Source organism: Scyliorhinus torazame, chromosome 15, assembly GCF_047496885.1.
Source record: "Scyliorhinus torazame isolate Kashiwa2021f chromosome 15, sScyTor2.1, whole genome shotgun sequence".
Classification (NCBI taxonomy): Eukaryota; Metazoa; Chordata; class Chondrichthyes; order Carcharhiniformes; family Scyliorhinidae; genus Scyliorhinus; species Scyliorhinus torazame.
Genome location: NC_092721.1, coordinates 24,608,363 through 24,629,588, shown reverse-complemented (window position 1 = coordinate 24,629,588; position 21,226 = coordinate 24,608,363). Strand labels below are relative to the sequence as shown.

Sequence of the window (21,226 nt, the reverse complement as noted above, 5' to 3'; positions counted from 1 at the left end):
GCATGCGCCGGGAAACTGTCAGCGGCCGCTGACGCTCCTGCGCATGAGCCGCATTTCCGCGCCAGCTGGCGGGGCAACAAATGCCATTTCCGCCAGCTGGCGGGGCGGAAATCCCTCCGGCGTCGGCCTAGCCCCTCAATGTTGGGGCTCGGCCCCCAAAGTTGCGGAGCATTCCACACCTTTGGGCCGGCGCGATGCCCGTCTGATTGGCGCCGATTTGGGCGCCAGTCGGCGGACATCGCGCCGTTGGGGGAGAATTTCGCCCTAGGTGTGGACGGCGCTGGGGGGAACCCGCCGTTTTGGCCTGGCCGCTCGGCCCATCCGGGCCTCAGAATAGCCATTTGGGGTGTCTCCGGCGATTCTCCGGCCTGCGAAACCCGACTGGGCCGTTCCCGCCGCTTGGGAGAATCGCGGGAGGGCGTCGGACCGGCGGCCCTGGAAATTTTGGCGGCCCAGGCGATTCTCCCAACCGGCGTGGGAGTGGAGAATCTCGCCCCCCAGATATAAACGGACAAAATACGATGTAAAATCCTGGGCGAGCCCTAGATTGGCTTCCATTGACCGAATTCAGAATCATAGGATTTGGCCCATCGAGTCTGTACCTGCTCTCCGAATGAACAATTCACTCCTCCCTTCTCCCTGTAAACCTACAGATTGTTTCTTTTCAAATTCCCTCTTGAGTGTCTCCATTGAACCCGCCTCGGCCACACTCTCGGGCAGTACTTTCCATGGGGGCAGTTTCTCTCTATCTGCTCTGCCCAGACCCCTCATGATTTTGAACACCTCTATCACATCTCCTCCCAGCCCTCTCTCCCCTCAAAGAGAAGGTTCCCAACTTCCGAGCTGAACAATGGAGTGAGGCGCTAACCTGTGAATTATTAGCAAGGGGCGCTGGCGATGGTGGAAATCTGTCTCAGTTGGTCTGGGAGCCTCGCAAAGCCAATGTTCCCTAAAATGAAAAGAAAAAAAATGAATAGCCCTTCAGACAGGAGGGGAAGAAGCGATTCGCTGGCTGCGGTCGGAGAGGCAGTAGTGCAGAGTGAGGCAGGCGGGCGGGGTCCGGGCTGACTGAGGGAGGAAGCCGGGGAGAGATTAGAGAGCAGTTTCTGTGACCCAGCCCCGGAACTGCGGGCTAACTCTCCTGTTGAAAACCTCTCTCTGGGTGGGAGAGAGAGAGAATCTGACCTCCCCATCTCCAACAACTGTATGAGTGAGTGTGTGTGTGTGCTATCTGGGGATCTGCTACAACAGCAAAAAGGCTGAGGATACAGACACACTCCAAAAATCCTCGAAATACCTGGAGAAGTGTGGAATGTGGAAAATAAACACGAAGGAGGTGCTGTCGAATTGATCCAGGAGAGAGTGTATTGGGACAGAATTGGGGAGCAGTAAAGTGGTGATATTGAACATTGAGCAATTGGAAAAGGATAATTTGTTTTCCTGCCCGGGAATATGCGAATGGGGGGGGGGGGGGGGGGGGTGCAAACACAAATATGAAATTGATTTCTCAAAACATTAAACAGAAAAGAAAAGCTTCTTCCCTAACACACTCCACATCGATAAGCCCATCATTAGGGAGCCTCGCTGGATATATTCCATTGCCAATAAAGTTATATTCTCCCCCAGTATCACAGTCGTTATTATTAGCGATACACTGAACTTTTGACTGGGATTCGATGCTAATATTTCACCATCTGACAGATCTGAGTCCTTGCCCACAACTGCCTGGAATGAGCAAGTGGAATTGGTTGAATCCCATGCTTTTTGTGTGTGTGTGTTGATTCCCTCCACCCCTCCCAGCTCCTCCCTCTCCCTGTTTTCCAAGTGGAAATGCCTCTCGGCTCCCAGTGACTGTCCTGCTGTTGAAGGACGCTCAGCATGCTCGGCTCTGGAGCCCTCCTCCTGTTCATCCTCCTCACCCTGGGGGACAACTCAGTCCTCAGCGTCCGGGGCCAGAGCCAACCTCAGGATGGCGCGGCGCCCACTGCCCACGGTGTGCCCGGGCACCGGGACACCTCCAACTCCAGCGCGGGCGCCCAGAACGGCACCGGCGGCGGCAGGATGCGCCCCATGTGCAACGTGCGGACGGAGATCAGGGGCACCTTCAAGTACATCAACACCATCGTCTCCTGCCTGGTCTTCGTGGTGGGCATCATCGGCAACTCGACCCTGCTCAGGATCATTTACAAAAACAAGTTCATGCGGAATGGCCCCAACATCCTGATCGCCAGCCTGGCTCTGGGGGACTTGCTGCACATTATCATCGACATCCCCATCACTGTGTACAAGGTAAGGCTCACGGGCACAGGGATAGAGGCAGTGACCCCTTTGTAGTGGCATTGGGAGAGCATTGAAGCAGCCGCGATGTTGCTGCAATGAAGCATCAATGAATAACGACCTTTCGCTGTAACTTCGAATTTGCAAAGCAACTTTGAAACTTTGCAAAGTCTGAATATCGTTACGGTTTTCGGGGAAAGTTTAGCCATGGGAAGGAAACAATGCAAATTTGTCTTCACACTTGCAATAAATTTGCACCTTTTTGCAGTCGAATCCACTGCTGAATCCGTGCATGTCACAAACGGGAGGGAATCTGTTATTCGATGCTGAATGCAAACTCTCTACCGACTCACATTTATTTTAGCCGCACCTTGATTCTACCTGCAAACCGACTGGGGATATGCGCCTAGCTGTGGGGTGGTGGGGGGTATCACAGATTCACAGAATTGTTTTGGCGCCGAAAGAGGCCATTTGGGCCATCACGTCCTCACCAGCTCGCCAAACGAGCACCATGACTTGGTGCCATTTCCCTGCCTTTGCCCGTCCCCCTCTGCACTGTTTCTGTTCAACGCCTTCTTCAATGTCTCGTTCGATTGAAACACCACTCCCCGCCCGCCCCCCCACCCCACACACCACACACACCACCATCAGCACACTGCCAGGCAGGGCATTCCAGACCCCAACCATTGCGTGAAAAAGATTTTCCCTCACATCATGGGCAGGATTCTCTGGTTTCCCCCCAGCCGTGTGTCCCTTGATGGCGCACCATTCACCGGCGCCAGAATTCTCTCTTCCTGCTGTTTGTCAATGGGATTTCCCATTGAACCCACCCCACGTCGCCGTGAAACCCATGGGCGGGCGTGCGCTGTCAGCGGGAAAAGAGAATCCCAATAGCCGGAGAATTCCGGCCTCTGTTTGCTTCTTTTGCAAATCACTTGAAATCTGTGCCCTCTTTTACCAGCCGGAACAGTTTCTCCATATCAACTGTGCCCAGCCCCCTCATGATTTTGAACATCTCTGTCGCATCTCCTCTCAGCCTTCCTCTCTCTGAGAAGAATAATCCCAACCTCTCCAATCGATCCTCATAGCTGAAGTTTCTCATCCCTGGAACCATTCTTGTAAACTTCCTGCATTGATATAGTGCCTTTAGCAAAGTAAGACATCCCAAACTGAGAAGGTGGGCGATCTCTCCAGAAAACCATCCCCCACCTTGGGAACTTCACCCAGGCGGATTAATGACTCCGGTCACCAGGTATTAAAAACAAATGCCCACTCCCTCTCTTGTTGGATCTGCTGGGCGGTGTATACAAGAATCCTTTTACTGACTATTGCCCCCTTTACTCATGAGCAGAACTGTAACAGATTTTGCCCTCGAACTAATAGCAAGGCTAACAGCACATGTTGTTATTTGTGCGTAAATATTACAGCGACTTTCGTCAACGTCAGATGGGCAGTTAACTGAGGACATTGAACGTTGTTGTCCAAGATGTGTGGTCCACTGTTAGTTTTGCAAAGGTGGCATCTCGCTATCCGATTTACCAGTGAAACGCATTGAAGAGTGTAAAGTTTCAGAATTTGTGAGTGGATAGAAATTAAATTTGCCGCGTAAGGCTTTTTTTTGCCTACTCCACTCGAAAGTATCCTTTTAATATGATAAGTGCTAATTACTGCCGATCAGCTTCACAGACAGTTAAATTAACTATTGCAAGTGCTAAGTCTTATACTTTCAGGTTTTAATTGTCTGAGATTTAAGAAACGGAAATTATTTTTTTTCTCTGACTTTTCTTTTCCGCCTTTTTCTCTCCCTCTTAATCCAATCTTTCTTTCCCTCTTTATTTTTCTGCCCCGGTACCTGATTTGACATTGACTTCACCCAGTTTGCTTTGCACCTCCTTCGAGTTCTTCCATTTTCTATGTCACAATCCTTCAATCTGTTTGGTAAAGGAGGTGCACAATTGCTTGTCCCATTCATTCAGGTCCCAGACACTCTCCTGTTTTGCTCGCTGCATCGTTTTCAGCTGACACTTTGAGTAGCTTGCTGTGCAAAATAAATCTAGCTAGTTTAACATGTAGAACTAGTGGCAGATTCTGTTTGATGACCTGGTACTGGAGAATGGGAGCCAGTATGGTGATTGCTCACTCGGAGAACCAGTACAGAGACGATGGGCTGAAGGCCTTCTTCTGCACTGTAACAATTCTGTGATTCCGTGCTGTGCACTTGCAGATTTCTTCCATAGTAGGCGAAGTTCAAATCACAGTCCACCACTGTCCACTATATCTCAAGTGTTGTCAGTTGCATTTTGTATTCTATTGCTAAAAATATTGTGCTGTATAATTTCATCCTTAAACACTGATTTGTGCGTGCAACCTTTGTTTGCACGCTGGTTTCCTCTTGGTTAGAAAGTGGGGCAATCCCTTCATTTTGTTAATGACAAGCAGCAAAGGAGATGATAGATATCTGCAGCTTTTAATCAAACAATCTGGTATATTGTGCACTAATGCCAAAAAGTGATGTTAATAATGATCCTTTAACATTTTTCATGCACAGAACAGATATTTAATCAGTCTTAATGCCAAGCCATGGAATATGCATTAAAAAAATTTTTAAATAGCTAAACGGAAATTGTGAAAATCCTGGTTGATCCAAGCAACACATTTCCAAGTGCATGGTCGCTATTGTAGAGGGAGTCAGAAGGAAATGCACACTATTCTTTATCAATTAATTCTTTATCGTTTCGCATAGAGCCTTGGAACCCAATCATACTGCAAAGCATTTCTATTTTAATCATAAACTGTACAAAGTAAGGTTTTATTAAGAATGGTCAGAATTTATTTGCCACAAGCTATTATGAGAGATGCTTCCATGCTTCCTTCTGAAATATGGACATATTCATAGAATTTACAGTGCAGAAGGAGGCCGTTCAGCCCATCGAGTCTGCACTGGCCCTGGAAAGAGTACCCAACCTGAGCCCACACCTCCATCCTATCCCCATAACCCAGTAACCCCTCCTCATCTTTTTTGGACACTAAGGGGCAATTTAGCGTGGCAAATCCACCTAACCTGCACATCTTTGGAATGTGAGAGGAAAGCGGAGCACCCGGAGAAAACCCACGCAGACACAGGGAGAAAGTGCAAACTCCATACAGAGAGTCACCCGAGGCCAGAATTGAACCCGGGTCCCTGGAGCTGTGAGGTAGCAGTGCTAACCACTGTGCCAATCTGTATATGCGCTTTTCGCGTGGGTGTGAAGATGCTTCATCTTAAAGATTGTATGTCGTTTAAAATGACAATACATTAGTAGTTTGCATTATGAGCATATTAAATATTTTGCGTGTTAATATATCAATTTCTCACATCTGGGCGATAATGATAGGTTTAGCAGGAAATTCTAGCTTTGTTCCGAATCATGTTACAAAATGTTTGTTCAGGTTTGCAGTTGATAGGGGATTATAATATATCGACACTTCTGCAGTCGGAAGTTTTTCTAACAAAGTTCTTCGAACAATACCAGTACAGGTCTGTATTTCTTGTCTCCTCTGGTACCTTTACTCCATCTCCCTGGTGAATAAGAACTACAATAATTACTGATCGAATATAAGAGTTCTGATGACTTCTTAAAGTGTTACGATGTACATTAGGGTATAATTCTTGCCAACACAATCTAAATGCACTCGCAGTGGGCAGATTAGAACTTCCATGCTCCATAATCAGGAATCAGTTTAAATTCTTCAGATATTCACCCCACCCCCCCCCCCCCCCCCTCCACCCCCCCACTCCCACCCACCACCGTTTTGCTACATGAGACGCATTTAATTTGTGAGGATTACTCAAACCTCACCTTCCTACTCTTTGGTCTTCATTGCTGCAACTGTATTTTGTAATCTTCATGATCACTTAGTAGACCATTAGCAAATAGGGCATCAAGACTAGTATTCAATTCCAATTATTTCACTTTTCCTACCGCAACCTAATTTGCTAATGATTACTATTAAAAGAATCGTAACAAGCAAAATAACATTTTACATATCCATAACATTGTTGATCATTTTTGGATGAAAATTCCTAAAAGCAAACCAAACATCACCATCATCAATATTTATTGATCTGTGCCTTTAACGTAGAGAAACACTCAAGGCACTTCACAGATGCATTTGTGAAGGATGCCAAGCCTAAGAAGGAGAGATTTGAAAGGAAAACACAAGCTGGGTCAATAAGCTGGCTTTAAATGAGGTCTAAAAGGGGAAGAGAAGGATGACAGATAAATGAAGGGAATTTCGGAGAATGGTGCATAGTCAGTAAAGGACAGTTTTGTTGGGGAAGGTTGTAGCCTAGCAGGAGGTTAGAGAGATGGAAAAGACCAACATTGTGGTGGGATTTAAATTTAAAAATGAGGATTTTAAGTTAGAGTTGTCAGGGGCTCAGGAGTGAATGTATGCCAGTGAGGGCAGGGATGCTGGGTAGGCAAACTTGGTGAAGAATGGGTTATAAGCAAGAAGTTTTGAACTTACAGAAGTCTATAAAGACCATAGTCAAGGCTGGAGATGACAAATGCAAGGGAAAGGGGATTCTGCAGTAGATAGGTTGAGGTAGGCATGGAGGATGATAATATTAGGGATGTAGAAGATGTGGTCTTGTGTTGAAATCTCAGATTAAGGTTAAATGGATGTTGAGCTTGTGGGTAGTCTGTTTCAGGGACAATCACATAATCAGTCTGACTGAGTTGGTTAGCAAAGGAGCCGTATGGAGAAAAGTGGTGGACATTACCAGGTCAATGGGTGCAGTATTCTCAAAGAGAACAAGGAGAATAAATACTTCATAATACCATAGACATAGACACAGATAACGTTGTTTGTGACTTTGGTAATGGCCATTTTGGTGCTCTGGCAGAGGTAGAAATCTATATAGAGTGGTTTAATCAGGGAGCTGCAGAGGAGATTGACATAGATCTAGTTGGCAATAATACATTCAAAACTTGAGAGAAAAAAGGAAATTTGAAGGTAGGATGGCAGTTTTCAGGGGCAATGTGTTTGAAAGTGAACATCTTTGGGGTGGGTTTGATGATGGATTTGAAAGGAAGGGAGACAGCGTCTATGCAGAGGGAACTATCTCTAATGTCAGCTGGTGTAGTGCCCTGGAGGGGTGCTAGGTGGTCAAGAGTTTAATGGAAATGAGGGAGTTGGAGACGAGCTTGGAGAGGATAAGGAAGGAAATAGGAAAGAAACATCAGTAATTATCCTATAATCACTCTCTATCCAAATTGACTCCCGTTCAGTGACTCTGAAGCTCTTTGGAAAAAAAACAACCAGTTGAAGATATGGCATTGAAATGATGAAATTCGGAATGTATATCTGGATTTGTTAACTTTCCCTTTAATCTTTCCTTCACTATCACCCAGCAGCTGTACAGAGGGAGCTGTTGGCTGCTTGTTTCTTTGCTTGAGGGAGACAGGTACCTGACAATGGGCTCATTGTAAAAAGATAATGCGGCTTTCAACAGAAAAAAAGATTTGCTTTTATATAATATCTTTCTTGAAAGCTGGTCATCCCAAAGCACTTCACAGTTAATGAAGTATTTTTTGAAGTGTGGTCGCTGTTGTAATAGAGGAAGCGTGGCAGCCGATTTGCGCACAGCAAGCTCCCACAAACAGCAATGTGGCAACGACCAGATAACAGATGCTGGTTGAAAGATAACTCCCCTGCTCATCTTCAGGATAGCGCCATTGGATCTTTAACATCCGCCTGAGGAGCACAGACAGAGACTCGGTTTAACATATCATCTGAAACTCAGCACCTCCAACAGTGTAGCCCTCCCTCAGTACTGCACTGGAGTGATAGCTTTGATTTTTCTGCTTAAGCCATGGAGTGGGAGCTAGAGGCATAAGTGCTATCAACTGAGCCCCACACATTCTAATGCAACAATGGAACATCTTAGATGGTAGTGAGCAGCCTGTCCAGTTAAAAGGAGATCAGACTCATCGTATAAAATTCTAAAACTTGGCAATTCCCTGCAGGAAACCATTAAACAAATTATGATCAGTGGTGGTTTTTAATTATCCAATAAACCTATTCTCAACTAAATTTGAAAGAAAATGGTTTCTTAAACTTGTATAGTCTACAGTTTTTGTTATGCTAGCTGTGGTTATGAATGTGTCAAACATTGCAAAAAAATGTATACAGCAGCCGAACCCCACTTGGCTTTGTCTGAGCTTCTCGTGGTCGTGATCTAAGAGTGGAGTAAGGCTCCAGCAGCTGCAAACTGAAGTCCTAGAATTCAGCATATGTAAAGACCACACTTTGTCTTAGCGTGCATCAGGTTTATTTTCTAACTACCCCTCAGGCCAGTAGACTGTGAACCAGCACTAGAGATAATGAATGTAGTCAGCATACATGGACCGCACACACAGATATACATACAGAGTTCTGCTTCTCGCAAAATGTGGAGTACCATTGTGCATGTGCTGGCACACATGATATGCATCATGTATGCTGTGATTGCATGTTCTTCAAAAGCACAAGGAAACTCAAGCACTAAATTGACTGTGACGAGTGTAGCCTGGCTTGCAAGAATGTTGTAGAATTGATTAACATACTCATTCGCATCAGCCTGATTTCAAGCCAATGATTTGATCAAGGAGGTGAGATAACATCATAAACCACAAGACCAAAGCTTGAGCTGTTTAGTTCCAGAATTCAACACTGGAAGTTAAAATTTGTCTTACATTTATTCCATAACATCAGGAGTTCTTTCTAAAGACAGCGTAATGTAATTTTTTTTGTATATTTGGTTTTATCACCTGCACAATGCATTTTTCTAGGTGTAATGGGAGCTGTTTGGAAATTTGGTGGTCACAAAGTTGATGGGTGTTAGGAAATAAAAAAGTAATTTTAAGGGCTTATATTTGTATTGGTGAACATTAGAAATAAGGTATAGTTTTAAATGTGTTTAATTTAATGTTTCTGTGCCTGTAAGTATAAAACCTATAGTTAGATTCATGCTGGACAAAAGTGTTTGTATGTGTGGGGGTTGGTTAAGTTCTAATTTGGTTTCTATTGTGTTGAGAGAGGGCATGGGTGTAAAGAGCAAATAAGCCAGCAGCGCTTGCTGAGCAACTGGGACCTAGTAATGTAAGTTTTATTTTAGCCAATTTGATTGCAGTTGGAGATAGGTAGTGTGAGAGAGAGAAGGTAGCTCTCACAGCTCTGTCAGAGTTGATTTTAGAAGGTATAGAGGGAACATCTCTCTCAGCTGTGCTAGAGGAAAAGCGATACAATGGAGTAAGAGTTAAGAAAACAGATGCCGGAAACCTAAAGTCCAGCTAGTTAAGGAAACTAGAGAAATGAAGAATCTGGAGTTAAGTGAACAGAGACCAAGGTATTGTTTAGAAGAATTCAAGGAAGAGTAAACAAAGTGCTCTGAGTAAAAGAGTCAATTGCAGTAACCGGATTTAAAGTGGTATATCTGCCTTCAAATATAAATCAAACGTCTGATGCCATATAGTCTGGGAGCAGTTTGCATAGCAGTCAAGGCAAGTAAATTCTAAAGGGATTAGTGTAAAAGCCTTTCCTGGATTTACTGTTAAAAATGGAGCAGAAACTTTGTTTAAAAGTGTTATTTGGAAACCTTGGTCTGGATATTGGAATGCAAACTGCTAAGGGAAAGCATACCTATGAGAGAAGATTTTAAAGTTTTTTTTTTGGAAGTGGAGTTTGGAAAGTCTGACATGCAATCATCTGAAGGGATTCAGAGGAGACATCAACAAACATTCATTTGGTGCAGAGTGGAGGGTTTATTTACCCACAGTTATCTTGTGATCTTAAAAGGGACTTTGTGTTAATGAGACATTGTAGATTAAGATGTATTTAGTAATCCATGCCAATCCCAAAGCTTGTGTGTAATTGTTAAGATAAGGCTTTTTGTATGACAATCCAATTTTTTCCTGTTTAATAATTTTTTTTTCTTGTTGTTAAAATGAATTAGCAGTGCCATGATTCTGTTCTTCCACTTTTCCCGCCAGCGGGATGCTCCGCATTGCACCAGAAAACTGTTGCAGCGGGATGGAGAATCCTGCCACGGTCTTCTGTGCCAGGGTTCCATTCTGGGATCTTCCGTCTAGTTATGACATCAACTGGGATCGGAAAAAGGCAGACCTAAAGAATAATGTATTAATAATGCAAGCTGTCTAGAATTAATAGGTTATATTTTATATTTAGCAGAATGTATGTGTGTATGTATGTGTGTATATATTTATCTATTATATATTGTTACAATCCCAGCTGATATTTAATACTTGATAAGTCCGTTCCCAGAGTGAAACTTGACTTGATAGATCCTAATGATTTTTTGTAGAAATTGTGCGAGAAAGTTAATGAACAAATTCACAGGAATCTGCTGGTGAACTTTTAATACACAGAGTAAAATATTAAATAAAAAATTAAAAATGAAATGTATTCCACCGACAAAAAGGTTGGACAGATCTCAGTTCAAAGACAAAAAGGTGCTTCAAGTTCAGACTATTCTTCTACCCCAGCAATATATTTAGCAACAGGTAAATCAGTGAAGAATTACCACTAGCTTAACACACAAAGGCTTCTCGCTTGCGACTGACACAGTTGCAAATGGTTTTCTTCTGGTGAATTCCCAGCCACTTGATGCTTTTCATCCAACTTGGATCTCTCCCCGAGACACCCAACGACTGCGCTCCACACTCAGTCTTCAACTCGTACCTCTGCTAAACTGATTACTTTATTGAGCCCTATGATTGACTATTCAGTCAACTGCTATCCCAATAACCTTGTTATGCTTTCTTCTCAGAGAGCTGAAAATCCCTGTCTTCGCTCTCTGATACACACTGAACTTTCTTCTCTGTCTTCTGTCTGTGTCTGCCCCTGGACCACTGTCACTTGGCAACAGTACAATCATTTCGACTTTGTGTTTTTCTCCCCAGAATCCCTAAACTTTAAAACCCTTTTAACCCATCTCTTTAACTTCAGTGTTGTAACACCTCATTAAAAATGCGCATATGCAAACAAACCCAAAAGCTCTGAGCTTTAGCCAATAATCTATTCAGAATCCCAACCGCAAAGATTCACAAACAAGCTAACTGAAACTGAAACTATTTTACCTTTCTTAACACACAAATATGTACATATATTCAACTTAAAAATTATACCTTGTTCAGGACAATATGCATTACATAATTGGGGCAGCACGGTAACACAAGTGGCTAGCACTGTGGCTTCACAGCGCCAGGGTCCCAGGTTCGATTCCCCGCTGTGTCACTGTCTGTGCAGAGTCTGCACGTTCTCCCCGTGTCTGCGTGGGTTTCCTTGGGGTGCTCCAGTTTCCTCCCACAGTCCAAGGATGTGCAGTTTAGGTGGATTGGCCATGATAAATTGTCCTTAGTGACCAAAAAGGTTGAGATGGGTTATTGGGTTACGGGGGTAGGGTGGAAGTGAGGGCTTAAGTGGGTCGGTGCAGACTCGATGGGTCAAATGGCCTCCTTCTGCACTGTATGTTCTGTGTTCTATAATATATAAATGTTTTACATAGATAGATAGCTGGACAAATAGCTGGACAGATAGACAGACGTTTAGACGGACAGAGTGACAGATTGACCAACCGACTGACGGACAGACGGACGGACCGGCCGATGGACGAATGACCAACCTATCGACACATCACAGAAGCACAGAATTTGAACAGCTCAGAAGCATGCCATTCAGCCCATTGTATATGCACTGGCGCTCCAAATGAGTCATTTACTTAGTGCCATTCTCCCATCTTCTCCCTGGAACCCTGCACATTTTTCCATTTCAAATGGCACTTCTACTTGCCTTGTGCATGCCTCAATTCACCCTGCCTCCACCTCAGTCAGGCAGTGCATTCCGGGTCTCAACCACTCGCTGCGTGATAAAGCTTTTCCTCGCATCTCTTTTGCTTCTTTTGCAAATGATCCTAAGCCTCTGCCCTCTCATTCTCAATGCTTTCCCGAGTGGGAACAGTTTGTCCCTATTTACTCTGTCCAGGCCTCTCATGATCGTGTGTAGCTCTAACAATAATGCAAATACCCAATTGATAAGGTTCATTTGATCTACTGCGTCACCTTAGTATTAAAATAGCTTAGTCCATGCAGCCTCCCAGTTACAATTTTTACAGTCCAGTATTGGATTCAAAGAAACAACATTGAGTTATTTTTGTGTTTTATGTCAAGCATAATCTGATTGAGTGTTTCCTGAACATGACAATAACATTTAGTGGCAGAACATCAGCACTGCACTATATCTTTTTTTTCACATTATGGTAACTGGTGGCCCGGTTTGGAAAGGCTGGGTTCTTTGCTTACCGTCAAGCTGATTACCTTCCATGAAGTAAATAAAGATAAATGGACATATTGGTTAAATGTTTCACCTTCATTGCAAGGTCCTCAGTAAAAGTAAGTAAAGTCGCCATTGTCTCAGATGACCATAGGCTGCTTTTTCCTCTTTGTGGAGGAGAGCTGACTGGTAGCGATTTAACCTGAGGTCATCACACCTCAGGTGAGGGGCAAGATTGAGAAGGCGGCGCCTCCATGAATAACATCAGCCGGTACGGGAATTGAACCCGCGTCGTTGGCGTCGCTCCGCATCATGAACCTTCTGTGCGGCCTGTCGTGTTAGGCACACTGGTATAACACTGGCTGCAACTGGATGCAGCTTAGATCAAAAAGATACTCCAGACCTTGAAGTTAGTTCAATCAGGTTTATTGAACTAATAGGACAGTTAGCACAGTTCTCTGTGAGTTCGACTTTCTGCTAACTTAAGTGTGGTTACTCTGCCTGACTGAACCTGACTAGCTCTTAGCCACGTGGTGGAGGTGTGAGATTGTAACAACACCCTTGACTGACTCTCTAGATGTTCATCAGTGGAAAGAGGCGGAGTGTGAGTGCCTCGTGTCTTTTATAGTCAGATCCCACCCCTGAGTGACCTGCCTACTCATTGGTCATGTCCTGTTCTCTGTGTCCATTAGCTGCTTGTCTATGCCTGCCTGTATATCATTATGTGTGTGTCTGTATATCATGACATCTCCCCTTTTTTATGTTTGGATGACATATGTGAACGTATTTACAAGAATAGGCCAATATTAACATAGATACATGCAATGGATGTGAACATATGTACATGTGAAAACAGCTGTCTAATGCGAGAACACAGAACATAGCAAGCAGAACAAATGTTCATAAGTCCGGTCTCTGTGGCTTGCGTCTGATCCTGGTCGACTGCCGGAGAGGTGGTGGTGGGAACGACAGTGCCTTGATAGGCGGGATTAAAGCCTGACTGGTGGCCTCGGGAGTCGAGGTATCAGGAGGTGGCAAAACACCAGAAGGAAACGGAGAAGAATGTGGTTGCGGGCAGGCAACTTTGTGCAGTGCCCGTCTGTTTCGTCGCACAACAGAACCATCAGCCAGACGCACAACATACGAGCGGGGGCCAGCCTGTCGAACAACGACAGCTGGAGCTGACCAGCCTCCATCAGGGATCTTGACCCGAACAGTGTCTGACGGGGAAACACGGGCAAATCGGTGGCATGAGCATCATAGCCCTGTTTTTGCCGGTCTCGGAGCTGCTGCACCTTCTGCAGCATCGGGAGGTGATCCAGGTTGGGCAAGTGTAAGGCTGGAATTGTCGTTCGCAGGTCCCTGTTCATCAGGAGTTGAACCAGCGACATGCCAGTGGACAGTGGGGTCGCCCTGTACGCAAGCAGCGCAAGGTGAATGTCAGACGCAGAATCCACAGCCTTGCAGATGAGCTGCTTCACTACGTGCACTCCTTTCTCAACTTTTCCGTTGACTGCGGATAGTGTGGGCTGGAAGTGACGTGTTTGAATTGATACGACTGGGCAAACAGAGGCCGTTGGCTGAAGCATGAGCCATTGTCACTCATGACAGTGAGTGGGTTACCGTGCCTGGAGAACGTCTCCTTCCAGGCCTTGATGACAGTCCGAGATGTGAGGTCTGAGAGCTTCATGACTTCAGGGTAATTGGAGAAATAGTCAATGATTAACACGTAATCACGGCCATTTGCATGAAAGAGGTCGATGCCAACCTTGGGCCACGGGAGGTCTCGATTTCATGCTGCTGGAGCGTCTCCGTGCTCTGCGCTGGCTGGAAGCGTTGACGGCCCACAGTTAAGGATCATGTTCGCGATGTCCTGGCTAATCCCAGACCAGTAGACAGTGTCTGGCTCTGCACCTGCACTTTTCCACACCCAGGTGGCCCTCATGGATTTGACGGAGCACCAAGCTCTTGAGGCTGTGTGGAATTACAATCTGATCCAGTTTGAGGAGAATACCATCAACCGCCGTCAGGTCGTCCTTTACATTGAAAAATTGAGGGCACTGCCCTTTTTGCCAGCCATTGGCTAGGTGTTGCATAACACGTTACATGAGGGGGTCTTTGGCTGTCTCCTCGCGGATATGAACCACCTTCTCATCAGACGCCGGCAGGGTGCTCTGATAAGCCATTGTTGCACCTCTATTAGGTGATGTATGGTAGGACCTGTATTCCATGTACGTTGGTAGTCCCTGCCTGCTGGCTCCACCCAGTAGGCAGAGTATAAATATGTGCGTCCTCCATGCGGCAGCCATTTCGCCAGCTGCTGTGGGAGGCCACACATCTTAGAGCAATAAAGCCTCAGTTGTGCCCACCTCAAGCCTTTGTGCAATTGATCGTGCCTCAATTTATTGCTCTAAGATTTTCAAAAGATGGACCTCCGTATCAAACCGGATCGCCTGCAGCTGGATCCGCATTCAAACGACGCCAAAAAGGACTTTCAACACTGGCTAGCTTGCTTCGAGGCGTACATCAACTCGGCACCCAGGCCTGTCTCGGAGGCTCAGAAGATACAGATCCTGTTCTCGAGGTTGAGCTCCAGCGTCTTTCCGCTGATCCAGGACGCGCCGAACTACTCCAAAGCCATGACGCTTCTCAAGGAGAATTACGCTCAGAAGACGAACATGCTCTTCGCCAGGCATGTACTCACCACTCGCTCTCAACTCCATGGTGAGTCCATAGAAGACTTCTGGCGGGCCCTAATCCCACTCGTCCAGGACTGTGGCTGTCAGGCATTTACGGCCACTGAACATTCAAACCTCCTTATGCGGGACGCGTTTGTTACGGGGATTGGGTCGGATCTCATATGCCAGCAACTGTTGGAGAGGGCCACGCTCGACCTAGCGGAGACAAAGAAACTAGCCCTCTCCATGACGATCACCTCGCGCAACGTTCAGGCCCACACGCCCAGCCGTGCGGCCCACCCCTCCTACGCATCGTGGACCCCACAGACGGCCGCTCCAGTGGGGGCCTTACCCAGCCAATACACCTGCGCCATGCACCAGACAGCAAACCCCGGGGGTCCCCGATGTTATTTCTGCGGCCAGCAGAAACACCCCCGCCAACGCTGTCCGGCCCGCGCTGCCCTTTGTAAGGCTTGCTGCAAGAAGGGGCACTTCACCGCGGTGTGCAGGGCCGTGCAGTCGCCGCTATCGCCCCAACCCCCCTCGTTTACGGACAATGGGCACCATCATCTTCACCTCTCCGGACCACGCGCGGCCAGTGGGCGCTGCCATCTTCTCCCCATCAGTCCACACGCGGCCAGTGGGCGCCGCCATCTTCTCTCCCTCAGACCAAGCGCGGCCAGTGGGCGCCGCCATCTCCCCCCCAGAGCAACACGTGCGGCCCATGGGCGCTGCCATTTCGTACTCCTCTAGACCTTCAGCCGCCATTTTGTCCTCCTCGAGATCTTCAGGTGCCGCCATCTTGTCTCCCCCATGGCACATGGGCACCGCCAGCGTTCCAGGACCAGGGGCCCCCGGGCTCCCCGTCATCCTACACCAGCGACGACCGACCAGGACTCGCCTCAGTGACCATCGATCAGTCTCGTCCACACAACCTGGCCACTGAATCGACCAGTGTGAAAGTCAACGGACACGTGACCTCTTGCCTGCTGGACTCCGGGAGCACCGAAAGCTTCATCCACCCGGATACGGTAAGGCACTGCTCCCTTGCGGTACACCCCGCCAATCAAAGAATCTCCCTGGCCTCTGGATCACATTCCGTAACAATCCGGGTGTACTGTATAGTCACACTCACGGTCCAGAGCGTAGAATTCAGCGGCTTCCGCCTCTACATCCTCCCTAACCTCTGCGCTGCCCTACTACTCGAACTGGACTTCAAATGTAACCTCCAGAGCCTATCCTGAAATTCGGCGGTCCCCTACCACCCCTTACTGTGTGCGGCCTCGCGACCCTAACGGTCGATCCGTCTTCCCTCTTTGCTAATCTAACTCCAGATTGCAAACCCATCGCCACCAGGAGCAGACGGTATAGCACCCAGGATAAGACCTTCATCAGGTCTGGGGTCCAGCGGCTGCTTCGGGAAGGCATCATCGAGGCCAGCAACAGCCCCTGGAGAGCCCAAGTGGTAGTGATTAAAACGGGGGAGAAACACAGAATGGTCGTGGACTACAGCCAGACCATCAATCGGTAGACGCAGCTCGACGCGTACCCCCTCCCACGCATATCTGATATGGTCAATCACATTGCGCAGTACCGGGTCTTCTCAACGGTAGACTCAAATCCGCCTACCACCAGCTCCCCATTCGTAAATCACACAGTCCATACACCGCCTTTGAGGCAGACGGCCGCCTCTATCACTTCCTCAGGGTTCCCTTCGGCGTCACCAACGGGGTCTCGGTCTTCCAAAGGGGGATGGACCGAAAGGTCGACCGGTACGGTTTGAGGGCCACCTTTCCGTACCTAGACCAACCATCTGCGGCCATGATCAGCAGGACTACGACGCCAACCTTACCAAATTTCTCCACACCGCCACTCTCCTAAACCTCACCTACAACAAGGAGAAGTGCGTGTTCAGCACGAACCGCTTAGCCATCCTCGGCTATGTGGTCCAGAACGAAGTTCAGGGCCCCGATCCCGACCGCACGCGCCCCCTCATGGAGCTCCATTGCCCCAAGACCCTCAAACAATGCCTGGGGTTCTTTTCGTACTACGCTCAGTGGGTCCCAAACTATGCGGACAAGGCCCGCCCACTCATACAGTCCACCCACTTTCCCCTAACGGCCGAGGCACAACAGGCCTTCACCCGTATCAGAGCCGATATCGCCAAGGCCGGGATGCACGCAGTAGACGAGACACTGCCCTTTCAAGTAGAAAGCGACGCATCAGATGTCGCCCTTGCCGCCACCCTCAATCAGGCAGGCAGACCCGTGGCATTCTTTTCCCGCACCCTTCATGCCTCAGAAATTCGACACTCATCCGTTGAAAACACGGCCCAAGCTATCGTTGAAGCTGTGCGACATTGGAGCCATTACCTGGCCGGCAGGAGATTCACTCTCCTCACTGACCAACGGTCGGTAGCCTTCATGTTCAACAACACACAGCGGGGCAAGATCAAGAATGATAAGATTTTGAGGTGGAGGATCGCGCACTCCACCTACAATTACGAGGTTTTGTATCACCCTGGTAAGCTCAACGAGCCCCCAGACTCCCTATCTCGAGGCACATGTGCCAGCGCACAGGTAGACCGACTCCGGACCCTGCACGACAGCCTTTGTCACCCAGGAGTCACACGGTTGTACCATTTCATTAAGGCACAAAATCTGCCCGACTCCGTCGATGAAGTACGGACAATCACCAGGGACTGCCAGGTCTGTGCGGAGTGCAAGCTGCACTTCTACCGGCCGGACCGCGCGCGCCTGGTGAAGGCCTCCCACCCCTTTGAGCGCCTCAGTGTGGATTTCAAAGGGCCCCTCCCCTCCACCGACCGTAACACGTATTTTCTCAGTGTGGTCGATGAGTACTCCAGATTCCCCTTCGCCATCCCATGCCCCGACATGACGTCTGCCACCGTCATCAAGGCCCTCAGCACCATCTTCGCTCTGTTTGGTTTACCCGACTACATCCACAGTGACAGGGGATCCCCCTTCATGAGTGATGAGCTGCGTCAGTTCCTGCTCAGCAGGCGTATCGCCTCCAGCAGAACGACAAGCTACAACCCCCGGGGCAATGGACAGGTAGAGAGGGAGAATGGGACGGTATGGAGGGCCGTCCAACTGGCCCTACGGTCCAGGAACCTCCCGGCCTCCCGCTGGCAGATGGTCCTCCCTGATGCACTACGCTACATTCGGTCACTACTGTGCACCGCCACTACCAACACACCCCATGAACGTCTTTTTGCCTTCCCCAGGAAGTCCATATCTGGGATGTCGCTCACGACTTGGCTCGCAGCTCCAGGACCCGTCCTGCTCCGTAGGCATGTCCAACTCCACAACGCGGACCCGTTGGTGGACAGGGTGCAATTACTCCATGCAAACCCCCAGTATGCCTACGTGGCGTACACCGACGGCCGCCAAGATACTGTCTCCCTCAGGGACCTGGCACCAGCAGGTCACGCACACACACACACACCTGGCCCGGCACCACCCTCCCCTCCCCCGGCGCTCGCAGCAGCAATCCCCCCGGGACCGTCCGTCTTTCCCCTGCCCATGCTTGAGGATGAAGAGGATTTCGGCATGCTCCCGGAGGCTCCGGACATCAGACCAGCATCGGTATCGCCGCCACCTCTACGTCGCTCCCAGCGGCACATCAAGTCCCCGGACTGGTTAAACCGGTCCACTGGATATCAAAAGACATTTTTTTTCCCTCTCTATCAAAAATTGTAAATGGAAAAAGAAAACCATTTGTTGTATATAGTTCTCCACCACCCCTGCCGGACTCAATTTTAACAGGGGGTGAATGTGGTAAACCACTGTTGCACCTCTATTAGGTGATGTATGGTAGGACCTGTACTACAGGTACGTTGGTAGTCCCTGCCTGCTGGCTCCACCCAGTAGGCGGAGTATAAATATGTGTGTCCTCCATGCGGCAGCCATTTCGCCAGCTGCTGTGGGAGGCCACACATCTTAGAGCAATAAAGCCTCAGTTGTACCCAAATCAAGTCTTTGTGCAATTGATCGTGCCTCAGGTGCTAGCACACAGCTGCACCTGTGACTCAATTTGTGACTCAATTTGCCGGATGACGTTCAGTGGTTCACTAGGCACGGTGATGGAGCGGGACAGTGTATCGGCAATGATGAGCTCCTTGCCAGGCGTGTAGACCAGGTCAAAGTCGTACCTTCTGAGTTTGAGGAGGGTGCGCTGCAACCGAGGCGTCATGTCATTAAGGTCCTTGTGGATAATGTGGACCAGGGGCCTGTGATCCGTCTCGACTGTGAATGTCGGCAGGCCGTAGACATAGTCGTGAAACTTGAGAATGCCAGTGAGGAGGCCGAGGCATTCCTTCTCGATTTCTGCATACCTTTGTTCGGTGGGCGTCATTGCTCTTGATGCGTGGGTAACCGGTGCCCAGGATGAGGTGTCATCGCGTTGCAGCAGGACCGCACTAATGCCATCCTGGCTCGCATCTGTCGAGATTTGCAATTCCCTGTCTGGGTCGAAAAATGCCAATAAGAATGTAGTGGTGAGCTTGGCTTTCAGCTCCAACCATTCTGTCTAATCGGCCACCTTCCACTCGGAGGCAGTGGACTTCTTCACTCGGCTTCGTAGGGCCGTGGTGTATGAGGCCATGTTTGGGATGAACTTGCCCAGAAAATTGACCATGCCCAGGAAGCGCAATACCGCCTTCTTGTCTTCCGGGACCTTCATGGCTGCGAGGGCCTTGACCTTGTCTGTGTCGGGGCACATGCCCTGCTGAGTGATCTGGTCTCCTAGGAACTTGAGAGTCGACATGCCAAAGCAACATTTGGCCCTGTTCAGCTTCAGGCCATTGGCGTGGACACGGCCGAATACCTGCTGGAGACGGGAAACATGATCCTCAGGGGTCGTGGACCATATAATGACGTCGTCCACGTACACACGAACCCCTTCGATGCCCTCCATCATCTGCTCCATGATGCAATGAAATATCTCTGATACCGAGACGATGCCGAACGGCATACGGTTATAGCAGGACCTGCCAAACGGTGTGTTGAAGGTTCAGAGCCTTCTGCTGGACTCATCCAGCTGGATTTGCCAGAATCCATGTGACGCATCTAACATCGTGAAAAACCTTGCATGTGCCATCTCACTGGTGAGTTCCTCTCACTTCAGGATGGGGTAGTGTTCACGCATTATATTCTGGTTGAGATCCTTGGGATCAATGCAGATGCGCAGGTCTCCAGAGGTTTTTTTAACACACACCACCGAGCTGACCCAGTCCGTCGGTTTGGTTACCCTGGAAATGATCCCCTGCTGCTGCAGCTCTTTGAGCTGTTCCTTTAGGCGCTCCTTCAGAGGAGCCGGGACCCTGCGTGGTGCATGGACCACTGGTTGGCATCAGGTAGCAGTAGGATCTTGTACCGATATGGCAAAGTGCCCATCCCGTCAAACACATCTGGATACTGAGCGACGATGTTGTCAATGCTAGCTTGAAGATCCATGTTGGAGGATGCCGTTGAATAAACCCACTGCACCAGGTTTAGCTTTTTGCAGGCATGCGCGCCCATTAGGGATGGCCTGTCGGGCTTGACAATTTCAAACCTTAGCCGTGCATTGGTGCTCCGGTTGGAGACGAGTAGATGGCAGGACCCCAGTGCCGTGATGGCATTACCGTTATAGTCCAGGAGCTGGCAGTCTGCTGGAAGGACCTTGGGGGGCTTCTTGATGTGTTTGAAGTCTGCCTGTGAGAGGAGGTTGGCAGAAGCAACTGTGTCCAGCTTGAACTGGATGGAGCAGCGGTTGACCTGTATCACCACACGCCATTCGTCCGCAGAATCCACAGCGAGGATCGACTGAATGCGAGCTGAGTTAGGTGTGGCATGTTCACGTGTGGTAATGATGCCCACTCGGTAGGCATCATTACCACTCGTCCTCTGGATCCATTGTACTGTCAGGATCAGAATCCTGTAATTGTCGTTGCA

At 48.4% G+C, this 21,226-nt stretch overlaps 1 protein-coding gene across 1 annotated transcript in view; it reads left to right on the top strand.

Moving 5' to 3' along the window:
• Positions 1-1,810: 1,810 nt before the first annotated feature.
• Positions 1,811-21,226, top strand: part of LOC140391562 (endothelin receptor type B-like) — a 62,447-nt gene continuing 43,031 nt past the window's right edge. Inside the window, exon 1 of the mRNA XM_072476204.1 lies at positions 1,811-2,289. Coding sequence (XP_072332305.1) covers positions 1,879-2,289 — 411 coding nt within the window. The 5' untranslated portion in view covers positions 1,811-1,878. The remainder of the gene's footprint in view (positions 2,290-21,226) is intronic.